Source organism: Primulina eburnea, chromosome 15 (assembly GCF_022965805.1).
Source record: "Primulina eburnea isolate SZY01 chromosome 15, ASM2296580v1, whole genome shotgun sequence".
Lineage (NCBI taxonomy): Eukaryota > Viridiplantae > Streptophyta > Magnoliopsida > Lamiales > Gesneriaceae > Primulina > Primulina eburnea.
Genome location: NC_133115.1, coordinates 30,556,221 through 30,581,454, shown reverse-complemented (window position 1 = coordinate 30,581,454; position 25,234 = coordinate 30,556,221). Strand labels below are relative to the sequence as shown.

Below are 25,234 nucleotides of genomic sequence, written 5' to 3'. Positions count from 1 at the left end.
ATCTGGAGACCTGGAAAGAGACATTTTATGTAGCAACAGAAGCCCAAGCTTATGGAATTGTTGATCTTATGTTGTGATATCTTTAATATTTGTGTCCACATAAATTGATGGATAATTGTCGCAGGTAATAGCCGTTGTGTCGTGTGTGATCCTCCTGCTTGTGCTGTTATAACGGAAGATTTGATTGATACAATCAATTTAGTTGGAATCGGGGAACATCTTTAAAACCATATCGTCTTCGGTTGATTCTTGCAGTTTGTATCAATCACTAACCAACAACACATTCAGATGTGTTATAGATACTATATTAGAGATCTTCAGATGTGTTTTAGATATTATATTAGAGAACATGATATATTGATGAGTTTTGGAGCAAATAAACATAATATCAACCATCAAGTAAAAATGTGTTGGTCGAGTAATATCACTAGTGTAGCAGCGTATCCTTAGTTTCCTAATATTCTTCAAGTTAACTTAAAATATAATGTAGCGTTGAAGAATGAGTTTTGGGAAAGAATATGAAAGTGAGATATTACCATTTAGTTTGAATTCTGCATATGAAAATGGTTTCCAGAGAATGGAACCAAGTATGCTGACGTTGCCATTAATCACCACGAAAGCACAAAGAACAAAGAAGACTTGACAACATATACATTTTAAATGACGCCTTAGAACATTTCCATGGGATGCACAAGTACTCCATCGTCCGACCAACTTACCTCCTTCGCATTTGATTCTTTACCAATTAATTGAAGAGGCTCGTCTAAGGGCGGCGGGGTCTGTAAGAGAGAAACAGTACTCAACTTTTGTTCACAGCTACTATCATTATCTTTGGATATAGACAGGATTAAAAAAATTTATTTTTCAAAGAAGGTGTATTTACATGTACTATAAATGTTTGCCCTTTCCAATTTCTAAATGCTTCTAAAAAACTGAAATCAAGAGGCCAGAAAATATAATTTTCATTATTTCAAATTCAGCTTCTCTTTGAAAAATTAAACACTTTTGACTTAAGCTAATAGCTTATATATCTGAACTCATTCATGATAGTAAAAGCCAAAGTGGCGAGGTGGTGTTACCATGCAGCGAATAAGAGGCCAATCTATTCCATGGAAGAAAGGATGATTCTTGATCTCATTTGCACCACTATTTGATCCTAAACGGTTGTCTGGATCTCGATTTAACAATGCATGAATCAAATGTCTTCCTGCAAGACTCACCTGCAATTATTTTTCCTATTTACTTTGACTTCGAGAACTGGATACTTTTACATACAAATCTAATTTATTTGACTCTCATATGTACGAGACTTTCTGATACATGCATATTTCGTTCCTTCTATCTTGTTATAATTGCTTTTTGATTGTAAAATTGTTATGCTTATGCGACTTTGAAACACATCTAGTTTTAAGCAGGAACTAATCCATCATATTTTTCTCTATTAAATGAGCAAAAATTTAAAATTGTAAATATAAATTTTTCTAAAATATAAATACCACAACTAACATCCATTAAGTCGCTCACCTGACCTATTTCAACAGTCTAATCTAATTTCTTTGGAAAGCCTATGATTCAAAAAGAGAAATACTCCTAAAACAAGCGTAGTAGTCGTCATCAACATTTTCTCATTTTTTAAGAGGAGTTGTCCATTTCCCTTCATTTCTCCATGATGCAATGTACTAAAGATTAGGAGATGGCTTCCTAAAATGCACTACATTCTACAAAATTCAAACAAAAATTCACTAATCTTACTACCATAAACACCCATAAATCATTAGACCTCCAAGAACCGAAGAGTTACTTGACACCTGCTCAACTGCAATGCTTACTGCAGTATATAGTATTACCGGAATGCTACTTGGGAAAGTTAGGTCTTTGTGCAAGATGTTGGCAAATGTTTTCTGCCTATTCTTTCCTCTGAATGGTGTACGTCCATAAAGCATTTCATAGAGCAAAATACCTGAATGTCAAAAATATTTTATAAGGTCAGAAATTAGCATAGCTTAGTATCATAATTAACTATTACAGTGAAGTTCTGAAGGGAAATTAATCTTTCAAGCCATAACACCACAGCATACGATATATTGACAAATTCTATAAAACTTATCCAAATAGGTTGTACTAGAAACAGGAGGAAATTGATAAAGATGACAAGAAAGGAGGGCCAGAAAAGATCAGAAAGCTCAACAACTTGTCTTGGCCCTATATAAACTCAGAAGATAACTTGTTGAACGGATTTTGTGGGATAAATTAAAGAACAAAAACTCACATTTTCTTGGAAAATTATTTACTTTAAATGCTTATAAATTTATACACTTACTTCCCCCAATCCTTTAATCTCTGAAAACAATACAAGTTTTCAAACCGAATTACATATTCTGAGACGAGATCAGAAAATGTTTTATTTTCACCAAAAGTACCGGTCAATGTCGCACAGATGCAGGTTCTTTACACATAAGGATCATGTTTCTTGGTCCAAAAATAAAGTTGCCATCACCAATAGTCAATAAAAAATTCCATTTATAGTCACATTAGATTGATGAGAATTAGCCTATCCTTTTATCTTCAATCAGAACGAAGATTGTGATATTGTTCTAAATAATTTTCTCATCTATCTATCACCGTGAATAAATAATTCAGAAATAATTTATTTTCACATACTTACCAAGGGTCCACCAATCTATAGCACCACTATGACCTAAGCCTGTAATGATTTCCTGCAATCAAGTGGACATAAGAATGAGTATTGAGATTGGAAGCACAGTAAGTGCTTTCCATGATATCGATTATCAATATTTTCGAATCAAATACACTGAGAAACTTTACCAATCCTAAAACTTGTTAACAAAAGGAAAAAAAAAATACTTTCAAGAAAATTTGTAAAATGCTAAAAAACTTGGGAAAAATACGATGATGAACATGACATTTTCTCTGGAGAAAGGAGGCTATTCACAAAGTAAGGCAAATTGACAAAATTAAAACCGTGTAACTGGTATTGTCTACAGGTTAAGTTACATCATCCAAATGAGTTGGAATCAGATGCATTTTAATAGGATGCACACCAAAATTGGATAGCGTTTATATCTTTGTATAAAGTCATGAAGAACCCTCATCGCACAATGCCGTATTATGATCTCATACTCAATGATCATCATGCCAAAATGAAGAAAAAAAGACGTGAAAGCATAAACTAACTTCAAGTTCATGACTAGGAGCTCTTAATGAATTGCACATTTCATCCCTTGCTTGGTTCCACAGAATATGATAAATGCCTTAACTATGTTTTTCAAAAGGAAGAAGGAGATGTATGCCTATAACACAAGCAAACTGAGGCTTGTTCCGAAGTAAATCTTAACACACCATTCTACTAATAAAATTGAATATCTAGAACTAGAATAGACACTTAGAAGTGGCTCGTTGATCAGATAGAATTTGCATATTTAAGACGTTTCAGACTTCACCTAAATACTGAACAGGAGCACTTAGACTATATGGAAGCTCCGCATATTATTGATGAATATATATTACAATATTGCTTGAAGCGTAGAAATCAATTTGTGCTATGTACTTTGATCAAATTAAAATCTTTGAAATCAGTTAATGGCATCTTTAGCAGGCAATAACTACTATGGGAAATAACATTAACTAGCCATGAATTATGAAAATTTTCTGAGCATGCCAATGAATTAAAGATAGTGAGCAGATACAATCAGGACACAGAAAAGCCCATACTGGAGCAATGTACTCTTCAGTTCCAACAAAAGAATTTGATTGAGTACTTGGTTCTGCAAAAAAAATTGGAGGAGGTTGATTCCTAGAGCTTCTCTTCTTCAGGGCAGGATGCTTTATGACCTGGAAGTAGCAAGACTTTTAGTACAAAATAACTTAGCTCGATTTTAGAATTTATTAGGAACAGGTTTCGTGAGATAAACAACAAACTATAACAGGAGACTTCATATCCTGATACTCTGCATTTAGAGCGTGGTTATGTCACATGACAAAAGGTCTAGATGTTTCTCGTTTTATATATCTCGGGTTTTACCCTTGTATAACCCCGCGCTCAACAACAGAAGATAAAAGCTATAAACGGGTAAACATTTTTTTTTACTTTCCTCCAGAACGAAATATACTTGAGAGACCCATGAAGAATCAATACAATCGAAGTTTGAGAGAAACTCAATCAGTTCCAGATCAGTGGAGCATTTTAAGAGTGTTACAAAATGGAAACTTCTGGTCATAAATAATCAGAAAAGTAATGTTCAGGAAAAAAAAAGCAATTCTGAATCATCCAACAGAAACTAATATGCTAGTAGTACGCATACTTGAGGTTTGCATGTTGTCTTAAAAGATAGATCGAAGTCAGCTAATGCAATATGTCCATCCTTCTGAAGAAGAAGATTTTCTGGTTTCAAATCTCGATAAAGAATACCTGCAATGGTCCACATAGGACAATCAAATGAATATCTACAATCAATATTTAAGCAGAAACGTTACATGCCCCTGAACTAACCATGTTCTATACCAGTCACTGGAACCAGGTAAAAGTAACCTCAATGTTTTGTTAATGGTAATACAGTGTGATAAAGAGTCTTTGAAAGTACAACAGTATATATTTGATAAATAAGAATGTGATCTGACATAAAAAACATGGAAGAGCTGAAAGATAGGAGGTGGCAGAACTAAATTACTTGAACTAAGCAGCAACATATATTCTATGAATACCAGTTGAAAGATGTGACTTAGCAAGACTGTAGGACTGGACTGATTCTCACATACATGGTTCACACAACTTCATCCAAAACTGAATTGTATTTATAAATTTTTTAATGACACGAAGATACCTAAACAGTGAAGATATTCCAAGCCAATGACGACCTCTGCTGCATAAAACCTGGAGAATTTTATATACAACCTTCAGCATCCTTCAACTCACATAAAAATTATTTCAATATTCTAACATGAATCAGTCTTATGTGCTAAGAAATTTATGAGAGAGTGTCCTGGAAAATTTTTACTCATTATACACTATGGTAGCTCTATAAGATAGACAGTGTATGCAAGCCAATCTGCTGGTATTATATACCAGTATGCAATTCCATAGGGCATCTCTTTCCATAAAAACAACCACAAAGAAATCTGAATTTTCAATAAGGCATGAATGGAGTTGCAATTTATTTCCATGTAAGTTTGTGCTAAACATGGTAAAGAATTTCAGCCATTATCTGTAAATTTCAAACTAAGCATTTAATCAACTACCTGGCTGAGTCCTCGCTTAAGATTTTCAAGGGTTGTTTGTCGAGCAGTGCAAATAACTCTCCTCCGGGATAAAAATCTGTTATCAAACAAACATGTGTAGGTGTCTGGACAGAAAATAGATATCATGTTAGAATGTAAAGAATATCAAAAAAATTATGAGCAAAATCAAAGTAAAGAGAGGGTGATGCACGAGGCATGTTACGGAGATAATATATTTCAGCTAGCACAAATTACAAAAAAGTCCATTGAGTTAGTTTGAAACAGTCAGCTGCATCAGTTCATATAATAACATTGAAAGCTTGATGGATCTTTGAGTTCTTTGCCTGCTTTTGATTCTTAAGAAATTAAAGCACCTCCAAAGAAGCTGCTTAATATTGTCTAAAATGAACTTATTATCTGAGGATAAGCAAAGAATGTAAGGGTTTTTTCACATATCTGATATAATTCTCTAAGATATGCTAGAAACGAGTTCAAACTGGTACGTGTTCACTGAGCAGTATTTGATTTACAACATGGCATACTCTAGTATGCATCGAAGGCTAAGCAATAGTTCACAAAATGAGAATTTTATTATGAACTATATAGTATATGTATATCTGAAGTTGTTGCAATCAGCGTACTGAACTCTTGATTCATGATTGAGAGGTCATGAATATATTTTGAACTTACCCGTACCCGTATCCATGCAACATAGATTTTGTTCCTCTAATAACAGACTCGACAGACATAGGACCCATACTGTCTGGGACTTTTTAGGATTCTAGAAACTCCCTAAATCTAGGGAGAACAAGAATTTTTGGCTCTGTTCAGTTTCATTTTAAGAAAATCATTATCGTTTCCAACAATAAGAATAACACATTTCACCTCATTCCCAATTCATTTCTCAGCATCAATTTTCACTGCCTTTTACATTTTCATTAACAAAAATTATTTTCGTTTCAATTTTTCACTATTTTCGAAGAAAACTCAATCATTACTTGATACCCTAACCCAAAAACCATATTTTAAAATTTTTAAGTACCCCATGAGCTACTGAAGGATTATATAAGCCAGCTTATATATACATGGTTTGACATCTAAAGTTGAAAATGTTTCATTTTAAAATAACACAAAATATGCATCGCATTTCCTATTACAATTTTCAAAATTATGTTTTTACAAGTAAATGTCGGAGATGAAACCAAAAATATTGAATTCTTACATTTCACACACTTTTATTGTTCATGCCAATATCACTTTACCAAAATGTAAATAAAACATTTTCAATCAAATTTCTAGAAAAGAGAACCTGAAAAGAGGTGTACAAAGTGGGAAGAAATGGATGATCCAAGAGTGAGATAATTTCTCTTTCAATGCATGCTCGATGAACCTGCACAAATTTAAGACCACAGTATAGTTTGATCGTAATCATAAATAACAAAGGATCATCCTTTTTTGTGCTCATGAAATTTAACTGTTTATCCTTTAAGTGTATTCGTTTTGATCATAACAAGTTCATTTTGGAACGTCGTTATTGTTACCATCAAATCTAACAAATGAAAACATTAACTTTTGATTTAGTTCCTAAAAATTTCATTCTTAATTAGATATTTTTATTTTCTAGCAAGGTTACTAGATTTCAAATTTCATATTATCTTATAACTTTTATGGGTCTTTAAGCTTTTAGACTGTATTGTACAACCTTTGAAGTGATGCTTCACCCTATTTTTCACAAAAAATTCAAGTATTTTAAAAACCTATAATTGACATATTTGTTTTGTTTATTTGTTAGTATTTCTTATATTTTATCAGAATTTTATAATTTATCAAGGACTACATGGTCTTTTCACATTTAAGGGAATAGGAAATTTATGGTTCATAAAAATTAAAATATGTTTTGGTAACAAACACTTTTTGTATAGTGCACCAACATGTCGAGCTTCGATCCTTGTCTGAACATGACTATATTTCTTGAATTAAGGCAGGTATCGGTGATTGTCTGGACCATGAATTGCCTATGATATGGATGGTGGTCAACCAGGTATAATGGGTATTTGATCCGGTTGTGCGAGCCATCTGGTGTACGGTAATAATCTGGTGGGGGAGTGGACATTATAGCGGTGACACCAGTCCTCGTATCTTGTTGAGTGTGATATGCTCGAGCACTATATTGTTATGGACTTCCGATACTTCAGACTATGTTTGATGTTGTACCTTAATGACGTGTATTGTTTAGAATTTCATACATCTTTTATAGTTCTTAGTCGGTTTTATCTTGGTCTATTACTACTATCACGTTCTCACACCTTTGGGACTTTACTTTCATTATGTGAATCATAACAGGAGAATTTAGGACCCAAGACACCAATGAAAGGAGCTCTGGAGGAGGTCAAGGTTGACTTCGTGATCTCGGCTTGTATTATCATTCTATGCATTTCATGTCATTTGAGAACTATAATGTTGTCCCAGATCTTTCTGATTATTCAAGATATATCCCGAGGTTATTATATAAGTATAATCATATTATGAGATGTATATTGGCATGAATTTATAAGTTACAGTGATAGTGATATGGTAATTTAACATTCATTATATTATTATTATTAGTGATTTTAAGAGAACTGTCATGATTTTGGGCCCATGTTAATGAAAATTTCAAACAAACCTTTGCTAATCATTAACTAAATTAAAACAGATTGCACGATAATACCGGTGAGAACCCAAGGGACAAAATACTATACCTTATTACGATTAAGCATCATGGATTTATCCATTGCCTTCATAGCAAATAGTTGACCACTACCTATTAGTTCCACCAAATGAACACTGCAAAAAAACATTTGTGCTTGCATAATTGAAGAATTCAGTCGAAGCCATCACTGAGAGGTCTGGTACATTCTTAAGGAAGATAACATAAAACCCTTTTGAAAATTTATTTTGTTGTTTTCACAAAATAATAATTTATACTGCAAAAGACAAGGTGAATGAGCAAAAAGATAACCATGTGAACTATAAAAAAAATAACATAATTAATTAATTTCCGAGACAAAAATAAATAAATTATAGAAGACAATCGGAGAAACAACCTTTGTTTCAAGAACTATTTTAGTGAATATGTTACATCTGCATATCTCATCAATCGCCTACCCAGTCGAACCATCCACTTTGACACCCCGTTATCTCTCATTAGCAGAACATATCCACATTTGTCCAACTCCAATAGTCTTCCTTTAAAACATTTGGGTGTATGGCCTTTGTTCATGTACATGACCATCATCGCAATAAACTCTTTTTTTTTTATTAGAAACAAAATTTTATTAGAATAGGAAAACAAGTACAAATAGGCGGATGAGAAATCTAAAAAAACCACAAAGAATGAAAACTACTACAATTTCGTTAATAGATAGAAATTTCCAATCCATCACTACGATAAGTAGATGGTTAAACTCTACCAACTTTGTTGTCCAACTAGCGATCCTGAATTTGATATTCTCCCAAACCTTATCACTAGACTCTGCTATGTCGATGAAAATTCTTTTGTTCCGCTCCAACCAAATGGACCAAAATAAGCAATGAACACCACATACCAAAAACACATAATTTTCCTCCCGGTATGTAAGCTTGGCTAAAAAAGAAACACTTCATTCACTGTTCTTGGGAAACTCCACTCGAAACCCAATTCATGCAATATTTTCGATCAAAATTCCGTTCGTGAACGAACAATGCAAAAGTAAATGGTCTTGATCCTACTCTAGTTCCGGCATAGGCTACACTAGTTCGGACATAAAGCACAATTAGGCCATTGTTTTTGCAACGAATTGCAAGTCGGCAACTTTCCCAAAGCCATAGTCCACGAGAAAACTTGAACCTTATATGGGATATGTACTTTCCAAATATTAGTAAAATACGAGAAATAAGGGAAGATGCTGATCGGCAAAAAGGAGTCATAAAAAGAACTAACAGAAAAAATCTTGAAGAGCCCCAACCAAACCCTAAAATCCTCCATACCCACCTCCAAAGGAACAATATCTAAGATCCTTAGTAGAGTGCTGAACTCAACAATTTCGAACTCATTTAAAACTCTTCTGAAACGCACATCCCAGGCAAAGTTGGAATTAACCGGAAGGTCCGTCCCCGCACTGATGAAATTGCTGACAGGTTTGTTAAGAATCCTTCTGTAACAGAGATGGAAAACGCTCTTTCAACGACGAACCCCCCTGCCCAAGGAACCTCTAAAAACGAATGATATTCCCCCCTTTGAGCACCGCCCTAACTAACAGATGAAAAGCCTGGTAAGGATGAGAGATAAATTTCCAGGGGCTCAACAATTTCGACCTCATTTAAAACTCTTCTGATACGCACATCCCAGGCAAAGTTAGAATTAACCAGAAGGTCCGTCCCCGCACTGATGAAATTGCTGACAGGTTTGTTAAGAATCAAGGAGATCTGTAACAGAGATGGAAAACGCTCTTTCAACGACGAACCCCCCTGCCTAAGGAACCTCTAAAAACGAATGATATTCCCCCCTTTGAGCACCGCCCTAACTAACAGATGAAAAGCCTGGTAAGGATGAGAGATAAATTTCAAGGGGCTTCTAAAAATCACGTCCCTTGCCAACCTCACATTCCAGCTATTATCTTGTAGACCATAAATGCTCTTATTAACCTTTTCCCACAAGGAATCCCTTTCCACGGAATATCTCTACCACCATTTCCCTAAAAGTACCTTATTCCTCAAACAAATATATCCCAAACCCAAACCAAAAGATGGGGAAGTTAAATTGTTTGTAAACTCAACAAATCTATCTATGTATAAAATAGTCACCATGTGCATGGTTTGACAGGTTTTCCAAGTCAAGCAGATCATACACTATTTGTCAAACATTCAAAGGAAAAAAACATCGCTATTCTTATAATATACATTGATGACATCATTGTAACAGGGAATGTTCGCCAAGAGATTGAAGATACTAAGTTGATGATGGCTAAAGAATTTGAAGTAAAAGAACTTGGATCACTAAAATACTTTATAGGGATGGAAATTCCTAGAAACAAAAAAGGTATTTTTGTTTCCCAACGAAAATACACTCTAGACCTTCTAGAAGAAACTAATATTTTTTACTTCAAACCCAGTAAAACTCCAATTGAATTAGGGAATAAGAAGAGGATGTTAGAAGGAAAACCGTTGGATCAAGAAAGATATCAACGTCTTGTTAAGAAACACATATATCTGCCTCATACTTGCACATATATTGCTTTTGCATTAAGCTTAGTGAGTCAGTATATGCACTCCCCATATTAGGGTCATCTAGATGCTGTATACAAAATTTTGAGATACTTAAAATAGACTCCAGACATAGGTTTTTTTCCGCAAAAAACAGCGATCGAGAGGTGAAGACCTTCACTCATGCATACTGGAGCTTTGGTGACTTGGCGTAGTAAGAAACAGTCTGTTGTTGCAAGAAGCCGTGCATAATCAGAGTATAGAGCCATGCTCAAGGAGTATGTGAACTAAGGCTATAAACGAATCGAGCAGGTTCGCGAGCTTTTTGAGCCGACTGGATAAATATTTTATTTGTATTCGAACTTATCGAACTCGAGCATGTTCAAACTTTTTTTGAGCCGAACTTGAGCCAAAATTATTTTGTTCGACATTTCGCGGCTGCTCGCGAACCTTAATATTTTATTAATATAATACATTTATATATTAAATATATATATTCTGAATTTTTCGGACTTTTTGAGCTTTCAAACCTTCATTCTCGAACCTTAATGTCTGGGAAATAGTTTAATAGCTCGCGAATATGTTCGAACATTTGTAGCCGAACTGAACTCGAACATAATTTCGATTCAAACTCGAGCCAAAAAATTTAAAATTTTCGAGCTCTAACTCGAATATGCTTAATTCGAGACGAACTCAAGACTTAAATTTTTACTAATATTCAGTTCGATTCGGTTCGTTTACACATCTAATATGAACTCATTTGGATAAGATGCGTGATAAAATAATCGAAAATAAAATTCAAGGATCCTATGCAGTTATTCAAATCAATAATCAACATAGTTCACAATCTTGTTCATCATGATAGGACAAAACACGTAGATGTTGATCGACACTTTGTTAAAGAAAAGTTGGAGCAAGGCATCATTAATGTTGAATATGTGCCCAGTTCTAACCAATTTGCTGATTTGTTAACAAAGAGACTATTGGAACAAGCTCACGAGTTCCTTGTAGGCAAGCTTGGTCTCATCGACATCTATAGCCAAGTTTGAGGGGGAGTGAAGAATAGAATGAATATGGTTAAATATTTAAAAAATATTTGATTGTCATTTATGCATTTTGTATATTTTATCTTTGGTATTGTATCTTTTATCTTTGGTAGGAATATTAATTTAATGGGATTAATTGTAGCCTTGTATTATATAATTGTTGACTCTACGCTGAATATGATACGGGAAATACTTTTTCTCTCACAATTTATTCTTTATTACCATAAATAACAAAATGCAAATTCTTACACATTAGAGACTTCCATAGCATTTTTAGGTAGTCAGATTTACTTATTATTTGTTACTAGCAATGAATATATATACCTATTACATTTTCTAACATAATTGGCAAAATGCAAATTCCTAGGCAACAAGGCTGATAAAACACACACAATATCTCATAAAGATTTTATGCATAACAAAAAGCCAACACTTAAGCAACCAAGATATAAGCTGCATGAGTCCTCCTAACATTGATAAGTCCCAACCTAATAAGGAGAATCGTGAAGTATCAAAGTATAAATGCTGAAAACTAGATGTATTCATGATTAAGAAAATAGTTATAATCAATTTCACTTGTATCACCTTCCAGTGTCGCCACATCCCAAAGGACGTACTGGTTTGAAGTGATTCAATCCAACAGTTTCACCAGATTCAACGATCTACAAAAACGAAATGTAGATGTAAGATACTTGCTAACAGACAATAAATAACTATATTGTTGTGCTTTTACCTAATTAACTCAACTTTTAAGCTTCATTCCTCACAAACCATACTTGGAGAGGCAAAATATCTGGTCGGATTTTAATTTGATTTAGTTCGAGAAATTTCCTCGATTTTCATGTATAGATTATGAATTTCACCGAACATATAGAGTTGATCATTGTTTTCAATATTCTTCACAGAATAAGTGTTAGTTATTTGGTCACATGACAGTGGATGTCGGCCAAGTAACCAAACCGGGTAAATCTTTGTTTATATTTAATAGTCTTCATTCTCCATGAAGTTCAAAATTTGTCTTTGTATCGTAGCAGAGTCAAATTACAGCCACACTCCCAATATAAATTTCCATCAGTTGGTCATATATTTTTTCAGAGGATTTCATTGTACAAAAACCCACCACCATGTGAACACTATGGATACTAATTTATGAGCCTTCATTATTGTGTCTTCAACCCATGCATGAAAGGTGAAAAAATATAAATTTTTTATCACTAACTTCCAACATAATAAACTTTTGGGATAGTGATATTCCAATTCTTCACATAGCATCCTGAAGAAAATATCCCCAGATTTGCTTGAATTCAAGTTCACATTTTTATACCTTTCTTATTGATGCCCATTCAACACTATCCTTTTTATGGGGCTTCGGAAGTACAGGTTCAGAGTGTATAGCCCACAGATCTTCTGGTCTCTGAAATTGACACAATATATTTTGCATCAGCAAGAAAGAGAACGAGACATCATCTTTTCATAGCATTCTGCCAACAATCTTAACATCCTAACATGAAAATGTTTCTCGCTGCATTAAAAGCCTGATTTCCCACGTATTCACATCGAAATGCATCAAACATGTAGGGATATTAATATGAAGCTTATCATTGGAGGCACTTCAAGGATAGAGAGAAAGGAATACCTTACCAAGTTGGCATCAGGAAGTTCTCGAACAGCTTCATCAACATTTTCTGCTGTAGCTTTGACCTGGTAAAGAAAATTCAACCATTGATAATTAACATGAAGTTGAGGAACTAAATTGGAAAATAACAAAAGATTAATCAAAGATTTATGCTTGCTTTATCATTTGTATGTCAGAATGATAGAATAGGTCAATTAACATCACCTCAACTATTCATTCTGGCACGATTGATTTGGGAATCATGATGTTAGAGTACCTAAAAATTCTTACACTACATTACACTTCATTCGCGTTTCAGTTCCAAGATTGAACATTTGCAAAGCCTGTTTCACCCCTCTCCTATGTATTCGTAGTTTTATGGCACAATTTGATGGTATGATCAACAAGAAAGTGCTGAGTTTAGGTATATTTTAGAAAGAGTTAAAATAGCCTCTAGAATTAAAATACTTTCCTCTAGGGCAGGCAGAACATAACACCTGACATCAACAATTAGCGGAAGTTAAAATATCTTGAAAGTTTTGTTTAGTACTCAATATGAAGGCCACTAGTCTCTTTTTTTAAGCTATTATATTTGGATAATATAATTGGAGTGTAGATTAGTTCGAGCATGCTGCCTTATCTTCAAGGAGAATAAAACTAAATTACAGCAACAGATATACCAACTTAGCGCCCTGTTGCTCAGTTTCCTCTGAGAGGCGATTCTTCAAGGGTACCACATGATCACTTCCATCTAGTTGGACACCAATAAAATATTGCAGTTCACCCTGTCATGCCAAGAAATGTCAAACAAATCTTGGTGTGATTGAGTTAATGTCTCAACTGTAGATCACAAGAAAAATTGACTCAAATGGAAATCCCACCTTCTGATCACGCATAGGTTGCAAATGAAATAAATTCCAGAATTTCTTCCCTGAAATTTTTAATAATTAATAAATGACAAGTTTAAGGGGAGAATTTAATGAAGAATAAGATGTCTAGTTGAGTCTGTTTAATAATATTAAAAGCTACGAACCATATTTTGTATAATTAATCAACTGAACGGTAATATCCCTTTGGTCCCTGATGGCATCCCTTATCTTTGAAACAGTTGCTTGATCAGTTTCAGGTCCCTGAAGAAACCTGACACACATTTTTCAGCAACATTAGGAAAGCTGAAAGTGATTTAGACATAATGAAACAGAAAAGCATGACTCCTATAGATGAAAGTTTGCAGAAGAAACAGTCAGAATGTCAATAAGTTTTGAAAACCATTATGCCTTTTATGTCATTCCAAGCAATAAACCATGGATGAATAGCGAGATGAATCGATGCCATTTAAGTCTGTAGTTGAGGTGTAGGAAGGAGGGACACAAAAAGTATACAGTAACATATGATCTTGCTCAATCTATGGTTACATTTCATCATTGAAAGCTAGCACGCTTAATTCAGTGATCCAACTTACAAGTTCCTAAGGATTTCAGTATCATGTGTAATGTCAAAATAACTTTCAAACACCAACAAAGCATGATTTATATTCATACCTGCAATTCCTTCCCAAAATTTCTTCGCGTGAGTATTCTGTCAATTCAAGGAAGCTATCTGATGCAAATATCTGCAAGTCAAGAACTGTATTATGATATTATTCTGCTGTGTATCTTCAAATATTAATATTTCAAACAAGAAAACAACGAAAAAGAATATCTAGAAACTGAAGAGTGATTTACTGCATAGGATTTCGAATTTTCACAAGGCAGATAACTTTATATTAAGAGAACAATGTGACTATAATGAAGACAATGCCAACACTATCACAACTATATAGTTTATCTCACGATTGGGTTATCGGGAAGCCTAGGATCAGTTATCACAAAATTCTTTTCAATGCGTTCTAAGGTTGTTGCCAGGTCAATGCCTTGACGTATATCCCTTTCTCTTTCAGTTTGTTCCCAACTGTCTCTCCGTTCTTCGTTTGTCGTCATCAGGATCTCTGGTTCAATAACTTGTGGATATTCATTGCTAGCATGGCGTACAGACTTACTTTTAAACCTGCATAAATTATTCAATGGTTTAATATAATTGAATGATCCAATCCAGAGATAATCGAATCAAACCATCCTACAGATTCAGATGGAAGTTTCCTAGTTAGCATCATTCTAGATTTATAGTGAGGAAAGCCCATAACAAGCAATGCATTTTGATATTTCCCAAAATGGAAGGTTCAACATCTTCAAGTGAGAAATATCCCACATATTTTGATATTAACAAGGGTTCTCAGACTAAAGTAAATTTATGAACTTGAGTGGATAGAAAAGATTAGTCATAAAACTTGTATTACTCACTGAAGCTTAAAGTTTTAGGTTACCCTATGATTCAGTAGTTTTCAAAATTCCAACTTTTAAATTTGAAAGTCCAAGGCAAAAGTGTATTCAATTGTCTAGGGTTATTGGCGATCCCATTTCGCTACCATGCATGATGTCCACTGTCTCTAGGTACTTTTTGTTATGTTTCCGGTATTAACGAAAAAATTTATGGAAAAGTATTTTCAAATGTTGAATTGGAGAATGTCTATCAAGTCATGTTTTAGGAAGAAAACGTTTTCTATCAATACATGTACTGTCACAATATGTTGGATGTAGTTATTTAACATTGGCAATTTGAAAAGATATTTTATTTAGTTTGAACGCGATATAATCATAGAACTATTATCGGGAGTGACGACAGTTTGAAATTAACAAATAATGATTGTACAGGGATGGTGAAAGTGACTTCGAAAATGTATTTTTGGAAAAAGAAATTGAAATATTATATGTTTGGTTATTTTCCAAAAAATCAATACTTCCAGAAATATAAACAAAAACTGACCTCTTTTTTCCTTCACATAATATCTGGACTAATAATATGCAATAGCGGATAATAAGAGAAAAGTTGCAAAGTGGAGAGAGAGAGAAAAGGACTCACCCTATAAGTGAAAAGCGTCCAGATTTTCTGGACTTTTGGCTTGTGTCTGAGCGAAAATCTGACCGATGTGACTTACTTCTTGTATCTAGGCTAGGGGTTTGTCTGCCGGGTGTACCTTTATTATCCAACAATTCTGCTAGCCCAGTATGTTCAATCTTAGTCATGGTATCATGACTCTCAGGTGTTACATGGGATTTTGGATGCCTAAGGGTTTGTACCACTTCTGTGATAGAGCCTAAAGCCTCTTCCTTTTGACGAGCTGAAGCAAGTCAATCAAGTCAGATTCCAAACGAGAGTTTGTTATGAGCGGGAATAGGCTCAATAGGTGCACTTACCATCATAACGAATCAGTGACCTTGGCAATCCATTTGGCCGTAATGCTTTATCGTTCATCCCTTCTGTGTACTTGCTGACTTCAACCTGCATTCTGCCAACAAGCGGAATATGTATATACTTGTATCAGACCGGGAGAAATTGTCACATTACCAAGACAAAGTATAAGAAAATACCGCATATTAGCAAATTATATGTTAAGTTGATATATAACTGTCAATTCATATCAAGTGAAAAAACTTTAAAACAACTTCAGGGGATGATATCAGGCAATAACAAGCACTAGGACAGACAAGGAAAATGGATAATGGTTTTAAATTTATGATCATTAGCTTCAACCCCATTTACATAACATAAAAAATACTTGGAGCAGAACTTAGAATTGGATAATGAAGAACATGGAATTAGTCTTGAAAATGATACTTCTTTGCTCTACTTGCCATGAAGTAGATTGAACTGGATTCAAAATACCTTCCATATGCCGTGTATAGTTTTCTATTACTGTTTGTATAAACCTTATGCATAAGGAAAGAAATTACATTTTCCACTTCAATAATATCAAATGTTCAAATATCTTTCTGTTCATCAGACCCATGGAAACAAAGAACAATTTCATCAACATCACAGTAAGATGATGACATAATGTACAATATATTAGGAATATCATATATCATTCAGTAGGATGGTAACAACTTACAACCTCAATAATTTTACAAATATGTTGATACATAAAACTTTAGGATTATAAGTCATGCCTGATTTCAAGCATAATGTAATCATCCTCCACTCATTTTTAACTCAACTTTTCTAAAAAGTTCTGCATCGAGGCTCAAATGAAATCATCATATTCGTACTTTCTATTGTTGGATAACTATATCTAGTATTAAAATGACTTTGTGACTATCAAGATTCCACTTGTACGTACAATCGAAGAGAGGAAAAACTACCCAATAAATTGTACGGTTTTTCCTGCATCATCTTTGATTGGAGTGATTGTCAGCATATTCCAGAAAGGAGTCCCATCCTTCTTATAGTTTAGAAGTCTCCCACAATAGCTTGTTCCTGTTCTTGTCGCATTCCTTATTTTTGCTACCTCATTCTGGTCTGTATCAGGTCCCTGCAAGAAACGGCTGAAACAAAGAACAAATAACCATCCCCGAACTCTCCACAAAGATCCATTTTATTATGGATCTAAAAGCTTGAAAGGATTCCACATGCCACATTGGGATAAATTTTCGAACTTCATGGCATATTTAAGAAAAAATTCTGGTATGTTGCAGGAAAAAAAATTCCTGGAGCAGCTAGTTCTTACCAATTCCTTCCAATGACCTCTTTCAAGGAATAACCAGTCATAGTGAAAAAGCCACTGCTAACATAGATGATGGGGCAGTCAGGCTTGGTGGCGTCGGAGACAACAAACGTCTGTTGTAGTGTTGCCAAAGCATCTTTTATCTCCTGAGAGACCCTCGGGAGTCTGGATCCAACAATAGATTCCTCGGATAACCTATTTGATCCAACCGAAAGTCTTTTTACTGAATCCTTGCCTCCTGCAATTTCTTCTTCTGAAGCATTAGCTGCACTTGTTTCAGCTATGGAAGAATCTGTTGCAGTTCTTTCCTTCATGCTACTGTCTAACTGAAATTCCATCCATGTATCGTTGTTTTGATCCCCAAAATTTTCCCCATGCACTGAAGGTACTTGCACGTCACGTTCCTCGTTCATAGTACCAGCAGAGACTCCAAGACTAGGAATCATGCCAATCATCGCAAAATGAGCTTCCGCTTATCTTTCTGTTCCAACAAAATCAATGACTTTATATATCACAGAATCAAGAACAGAAGCACTAGCAAAAACAAAAAAGGAAAAAATAAAGAAATCGATCCACATATTTGAAAACTAACAACACAAAAAAAACCGCCCAGGAACAAGGTAATCAAGAAATCATCTTCTCATCTCACTCCAAAGGAATGATAAACCAATGTGACATATACTAACGCTAAGTCCGTATGCATGATATTTATTGACGGCCCAAATAAAACTAAACTAATATGCTCAAATAGATGAGAGGATACTAAAATTAATGAACATAACTGAAAAGGGTCCCAGAATCAATCCAAAAAAAGTTCGACAACCTGGGGTGGAACTGCAGGCGTTGAGTCGCTTCTTGTGTTTGTGCAAGCTTAAAGGATAAGTGGGAGGATAATGTACTTGAGAATGCATTGCAGCCTCAAATACATAAATATGAAAACGTGGACACCATACGAAACACTTGTGTCATACGAAACACTTGTGTGTTGAAAATATGATCACAAAAACGGGTACAAAGAAAGATGTGTCTCTTGTAGGAAAATGGATCAGTGAAGCAATATCAACTGTAACGGTATGCTGAATTCGGGGTAAAGTTCAAATAAATTCAATAAAAAATGGAAGGGGTTAATTTCATTTCGTTCTCTTTTAAGAACTACTATTCTCCATTAAATTACGCTTTCACCTCTGGGCATGTTTAGTTTTACTTTTTGTCCAGGAAATGAATTAAAAGTTTATGAATCGAATAATTTTGTTATGTAAAAAAAAATAAAAATTATATTTCATGATAAAAAGAAAGCTTTTAAATTAAATAAATATATCATTAGATTTAACCAAGTCTATAAACTGTGTTGCCCCAGAATTAACATTTTTTTATAGATTATATTATATAGCTGTATGAGTACGAGTCTTAAGTAGGTGTAAACAGATTAAGTTGATTGTGAGTTTTTCTAGCCATCTTAAAAAATATTTGATATGCATTCGAAGTTGTTGAATTCGAGGTAGACTCTTAACATATTCAAACTTAATTTCTAGTCATCTTGAAAAATATTTTATATATATTCAAAGTTATCTAATTCGAGGTGGATTCTAACATATTCAAAAAAATTCAAATTGAACTCGAGCTTAAAGTATTTGTCGGATACCTCGTGAATTTATTTATTTTTATTAATATAATTATATATTAAATACATACATTTTGAGTTTTTTTATTTTATTTTCAAGTAGCTTGCAAACATGTTCGAATATTTCGAACCGAACTCAAACTCAATTCTGATTCAAACAACATTCAAACAAAAAATAATAAAATTTTCGAGTTTCAAATCAAATTCAAATATATCTAATAGCAGAATTCTTACAATACCGATGTTCCATGCCCTCAATTCAAGCATCACACGGTGCCTCATCATTGGTGATTAGCAAGACTAAACTGATCGAGCATACAAAGAACTCTTCAACGGTGCCTCACTCATACACAGCCGCAAAGGCCATGTGCATATAAGAATGTCTGTACGCTGATTGTTTTTCAACCTTATGTGAAACATTAAAAAGTTCTTGAAACCCCTTATGTAATATTAATAGGATAATAAAGCCCTCATTGTTTAAAAAATTGGCTCACAACCCCCTACGTCCATGAAATATATTGCACGCGTCGTGATTGTGAGTATTTTTTGTTTTTTAAAGATTTGTTAACCTACAGTAAAGTAAATGCCCTTTACTTCAATATTTAAATTGTTGTATCTATTTTTTCATTTGAGCTAGCTTCTTCCATACATTAATGGCGTCTTCTCACATATCCAAAAAAATCAACCACTATGGATAGCTTGGATTTAAGGTACCCAACGCCTCCAATCTGTTCCTGCAACATTAGGGCCGATATTAAGGTCTTGTTGTCCGAAAAGAATAAAACTAAGGGTCTAATGTACTACATCTGCTCAATGAACCAGTGCGGGTTTTTTTTTTTGGTGTCACCCTAACTGTTATACTTTGCCTCCCAATGGAGATGAAAATGAATATTATGATGATTTAAGAGGTCTGGGTTTTAGCGTGACGTCCAGATTCGACTAGTGTCTCCACTGTACCAAGACGAGTCTTTCCAGTGTTCTTAAGTCATCACTCACACGCACCCTAAGAAACTTTTCAGGGGTCACCCGTCCCAGAAGTACCCCGGTCAAACATGCTTAACTTTGGAGTTATTATATGATGAGCTCACGAAAAGAAGATGCACATTCTTGATACGAGTAATAACTATTAAATCTTCTTTTAAGTACTCCTCAACTGCACAGTCTCATGCATGAATAATTTTTGGAATCTCTCTCATTTTGGTGTGAGGATCGATTCATTCATGTTCTCTTTGTCTAGAAGCCTGTCAATAGTAGCTAATTGTCTGTGCAACTTCATGGCACCGGCGATCACCCATGTCCTCTTTGGCACCGAGCGTCACATGCCCACAGCTTCTGCTTGGTTTGTCCCTAAACTACATTTTACTAAGAAAGGTCGGCTTTGATACCAGCTGTAACGCCCCATATTCGACAACTTTCCTCACTGTACTAAGATGAGTCTTTCCAGTGTGCTTATGTCCTCACTCACATGCACACTAAAAATACTTTCCAGAGGGTAACCCATCCCAAAATTGTCACAAGTCAAGCACACTTAACTTTGAAGTTCTTATGTGATGAGGTCCCGAAAAGAAGATGTAACTTCTTGATATGAGTAGTACTTGTCAAGTCTTTTAAGCACTCCTTAACTGCACAATCTTATACCTAAACAGTTTTTTGGAATCCTTATCATTTTTGTGTGGGATCGGTTTATTCATGTCCTTTTACCTAGAAGCCTGTCAGGAGTTGCTCCTTGTCCGTGAAACCTCATGGAACTGACGATCAACCACTGTCCTCTTCAGCTCTGGACGTCACATTTAGCACCTAGGGTGGTGTTAACATATGAGATATACCCCATGAAGAAGAGGTTATGCCAGTGTGCGAGAAAGAAAACATGGTGCAGTTGAAGTTGGTTACATTCATGTGTCATGGGTTACTTGTGTTTTTTTTTTCCTACTAGTGTCGGTTGTTCTCTTGTTGAAGTAAAGTGTGCGTTGTGTTAAATTGTTGAAAGATGTTTACATTCATGGTTGAAAGCGATATAATGTATGTTTAATTGTGTTGTAGCAGTGTGTATTGAATTTGTAGTTCAATGTTGAAAATGTTAGGGATTCTCTAATGTTCAATGTATTATTCATTTTAATTTTAAACAAAGATAATGATAAAAGGAGAACTAGATAAATTGTTTCATACATCAACGAACCATTCTAAATAAATCATTTCATACATCCAATAATCATTCTAGATAAATTGTTCAATAACCTGACAAACATCGAACGTCCTTGACAAAATACATCAAGTCTGACACAAAATATATCAAAGTAGGGTCATCTGTATCCTACAACCCCATATTAACAACCTTGAAGAAGTGGTATCCTCATATGAAGCTTGACTTGAACTTGTTCATTGGCTCAAACCAGCAACACTTGCATCACCACTTGCAGTGGTTCTGGCTCTTGAAAGTCCAGTTGCATTAGCTGTAGCTATGACACTTGCAACTCCAATGGCTTTTGTACAAACACTGGCATATGCACTTGCAAACCAAGTCTTTTAATTCTAAACTTCCGAATTTTTTCTTAAAGTTCTGGTACATATTCCTCAAGCAATATCTATGATCACAATCAACAAGAATTTCTTTCGGTGCTTCTACCAGTTCCTTATGTCTATATGAGATGAAAGACCATCTATCTTCTATAATTTCTCCCATATCTTCCAAAATAATAGTCAGAAACTAGGCCCAATTCTCTCCATTATCAACTTGTACTACTATGAACATTATGGGCACCATATTATCATTCACATCTCTACAAGTATTTTTTAAAAAACAACCATCTAGTCCAATAATTGGCCTACGAAGTGCTAAGAAAGAAGATTTCATTGCGTATAAGCTTATATAAATCTTATCAAATGTTGGGGGCCAAAATATTCATTGTCTCTTGAAGACAAAAGTACTTACTGTTAAATTATCTCACCGTATCTTAATAGTCTAATAAAAGATGATATTTTATAATGTCAACCCCCGTAATCACCTTAATAGCATCCTTTTTAACACTTATCACCTTCCATTTGCTTACATCAACTCCACATTTGTCATTATCACGTTTTTTAGATAGTCAATCTTTATGTCAGGTTTATCCCCGACAATCTTCTGAATCCTCTTTCCCGAATACTTTTAATTGTCAATCATATTCTCATGACTTCTAGCATGATTGCGTTTACCAAAGATAGTCTTAAATCCGAAAAATTAAACCTATTGAAATTCTCATTCTTGTGTGTAAACTATCAAACATAAACTATTTTTGGATACGTATTTTCAGAATAACCTTAAATTTACTTCCATACCATACATCGAACTTGAATATCCATACAATGAAAGGGTAACATAACACTAAACAAATACCGGATTTGTGAACAAAACCAAAGATTTGCGGAAGCTGCTACAATAATTTGGGGATTATGGGTTTCTTTCTAAATATTTTTTTCTGGAACAAAAGTGGGAACGACTGTGAGAGAGTCGACAGTAGGGCAAAAAATATTAAAAAAATAATTAAAATATTCAAGTTAAATTCGATGGGACACGTGACCTAATTTTTTAAACAATGAGGCCACGTTTGGTAGCCGTGATTAGCGTTGGACTAAGGAACAGACAATTGTTTATCCATTGTTTGTCTCGTTTTTTAGCGGAGAACCGATATCCTCCAGCCCGTGAAAAGGACACTGTTTGGCCATGAAAAGAAGAGAAAGTAATCCCACTGCCTTGGTGGTATACACAATCCTCACATGCACATTTTCCATATTTAACCTTCACCTACCCCACTTAACCCTTTATCCCACCAACATAAAAATTCAACCTCTTCAAAATATGTCTTCACTGGTTGCGTCTCGTGTTGCTGAAGTCGTCCATGCTGTTGGAGGCAAAGTAATTTTCTGTCGTCTGCATCCTTTTTGTAAGCTTATGTTTCGTTTTTAAGCTTTTAGTTCGAAATGGCTTTCTTCGGACGAAGAGTTCGCCGACTCTGCACAGTAAAGCTTTATGCTGAAGTTTCGTCTCATTTGTTTGTAATTGCTTGGGTCTGAAACCTTTAGCTATGCTTTGCAAGTGAGTTTGTGTTATTTGTATGTTTACACACATTTTTTAAAAAATCGATGTATGTCTTCTTTTATGACAGTGGGAGTAAATTAATTTCATCTCTTGTGTTCACCAATATGCACGTAATTTGTATTGGTAAGTCTAATTTTTTTGTAGTTAGAAAGATCTTTTTAAAAAACACATTGCGCACAACAAAATGATTTTAATTTCCGACAACTGATAACTGAAAAACAATTTATCAATGTTCATTTCTGTTAACATCCATGTCTGTTACTCGCGTCTAAATTCAATAAAATGTGTTAGTTTAGAAAGTTCCTGTCATTTGTTTGGTAATTGAACATAAATTTCCAGTTTTCGGTCAATTTTGTGACAACATGGAGCAACGTAGAAAAATTATAATCCTTCTGCTGGTCAACCATATGTTATGTCGATCTTTTTTGGTGTTATGTCTCCTAATACGAGAGCATACTCGAATGGTGTCACTTACGAAACGTCGTGTCCGTCGAAGACAAGCTGCTTCGTACAACATGATCGAAAGAGTAAATGGTCAGTTGAGGAATTTGCATAGGATTATTGAAGTCGGAGATATCCAATGTGTGAATAACTTAAGGATGACTCGAAGCGCGTTTGCACGACTATGTTATTTGTTAACAAACTTAGGAGGGTTAGGTGATTCAAGATACGTACGACTCGAAGAGAAAGTGGCCATGTTCTTGTCTATTTTGGCGCATCATAAAAAGAATCGGGTTGCTGGCCATGATTACATACGTAGTGGACAAACAGTGAGTGCTCATTTTCATGATGTTCTCAAATCATTGCTCAAGTTACATCCACTACTCCTTGTGAAGCCGTCTCCTGTCGACGAAGAGTGTACAAAAGACGCGTGGAGGTGTTTTAAGGTAATCGATAATTTGAATCGTTTTGTTTTTCTGAAGTTTGCTTTTCGTAATTTGTTGTTTGACGTGATATATGTTATTTACACATTTCTTACAGGGTTGCCTTGGTGCATTGGATGGAACCCATATAGGTGTACATGTCCCAAAACGGGAGCAAGCAAGATATAGAAATAGAAAAGGTACTATTTCGGTGAATGTATTAGGGGTATGTGACCGCAATATGAATTTCATCTACGCACTCACTGGGTGGGAGGGATCCGCGGCAGATGCTCGAGTTCTAAGAGATGCGATAAACAGGGATGATTCATTCATAGTTCCACGAGGTTCTACATCTATTTTTTTAGCATCGTTTTTTTTTTTGGTGTTGTTATAACAATTTCAAGTGCTGATTTGGTTACAAATAATTGTCAGAATTTTAATTATTGCAGTTAACAAAATGCAGGTTGTTATTATCTATGTGATAATGGGTATGCAAATGTTGAGGGTTTCTTGACACCGTATCGCCGTGTTAGGTATCATCGCGATTCCTGGGGCAATCGTGCTTGCGGTCCACAAGATTACAAGGAGTTGTTCAATTGGAGACATTCTCAGGCTCGGAACGTAATCGAAAGAGCATTTGGTTTGTTGAAAAAAAGATGGGTCATCCTTCGAAGTCCTTCGTTTTACCCCCTAAAAGTTCAGAACCAAATAATTTTGGCTTGCATTGTATTACACAATTTCATAAGAACTCAAATGGATGAAGATCCAATCGACAACGTTGAAGAGCATGTTGACAGCCCGGTTACTGACCCACATAATTCTTATACTAACATCTTGGAGTCTTCAAATGGTTGGGATGCTTGGAGAGACGAGTTTGCAATGTCCATGTGGAACATTAACACTTAACACGCTTGTATTTCATTTCAATTATTCGTGACTGTCGTTTCAAGTTCTCT

The 25,234-nt window shown here is 34.8% G+C and overlaps 2 protein-coding genes across 2 annotated transcripts; one reads left to right on the top strand and one right to left on the bottom strand.

Moving 5' to 3' along the window:
- Positions 1-517: 517 nt before the first annotated feature.
- Positions 518-18,701, bottom strand: LOC140813525 (phototropin-2-like). The gene is made up of 23 exons (XM_073172041.1): positions 18,543-18,701; positions 17,723-18,200; positions 17,358-17,540; positions 16,413-16,504; positions 16,078-16,336; positions 14,952-15,165; positions 14,661-14,731; positions 14,153-14,259; positions 14,001-14,050; positions 13,800-13,904; positions 13,146-13,205; positions 12,829-12,918; positions 12,090-12,166; positions 7,977-8,061; positions 6,545-6,625; positions 5,257-5,360; positions 4,842-4,891; positions 4,323-4,429; positions 3,733-3,852; positions 2,666-2,717; positions 1,848-1,960; positions 1,080-1,220; positions 518-779 (listed from the first exon to the last, which is right to left on the bottom strand). Exons 2-23 carry the CDS (start codon positions 18,172-18,174, stop codon positions 669-671), a joined length of 2,724 nt encoding a protein of 907 aa, XP_073028142.1. The 5' UTR covers positions 18,175-18,200; positions 18,543-18,701; the 3' UTR covers positions 518-668.
- Positions 18,702-23,209: 4,508 nt separating this feature from the next.
- LOC140815639 (uncharacterized) lies at positions 23,210-25,184 on the top strand. The gene is made up of 3 exons (XM_073174714.1): positions 23,210-24,302; positions 24,397-24,622; positions 24,742-25,184. Exons 1-3 carry the CDS (start codon positions 23,778-23,780, stop codon positions 25,182-25,184), a joined length of 1,194 nt encoding a protein of 397 aa, XP_073030815.1. The 5' UTR covers positions 23,210-23,777.
- Positions 25,185-25,234: the final 50 nt, after the last annotated feature.

Coding starts and splice junctions, on each gene's coding strand:
- LOC140813525 (XM_073172041.1), bottom strand. CDS start 18,174: ATGATTGGCATGATTCCTAGTCTTGGAGTCTCTGCTGGTACTATGAAC. Junction 14,732..14,951: donor GGCTTCCCGATAACCCAATC/GTGAGATAAACT, acceptor CTTGACTTGCAG/ATATTTGCATCAGATAGCTT. Junction 3,853..4,322: donor AGACAACATGCAAACCTCAA/GTATGCGTACTA, acceptor TGCTACTTCCAG/GTCATAAAGCATCCTGCCCT.
- LOC140815639 (XM_073174714.1), top strand. CDS start 23,778: ATGGAGCAACGTAGAAAAATTATAATCCTTCTGCTGGTCAACCATATG. Junction 24,303..24,396: donor ACGCGTGGAGGTGTTTTAAG/GTAATCGATAAT, acceptor CATTTCTTACAG/GGTTGCCTTGGTGCATTGGA. Junction 24,623..24,741: donor TTCATTCATAGTTCCACGAG/GTTCTACATCTA, acceptor AACAAAATGCAG/GTTGTTATTATCTATGTGAT.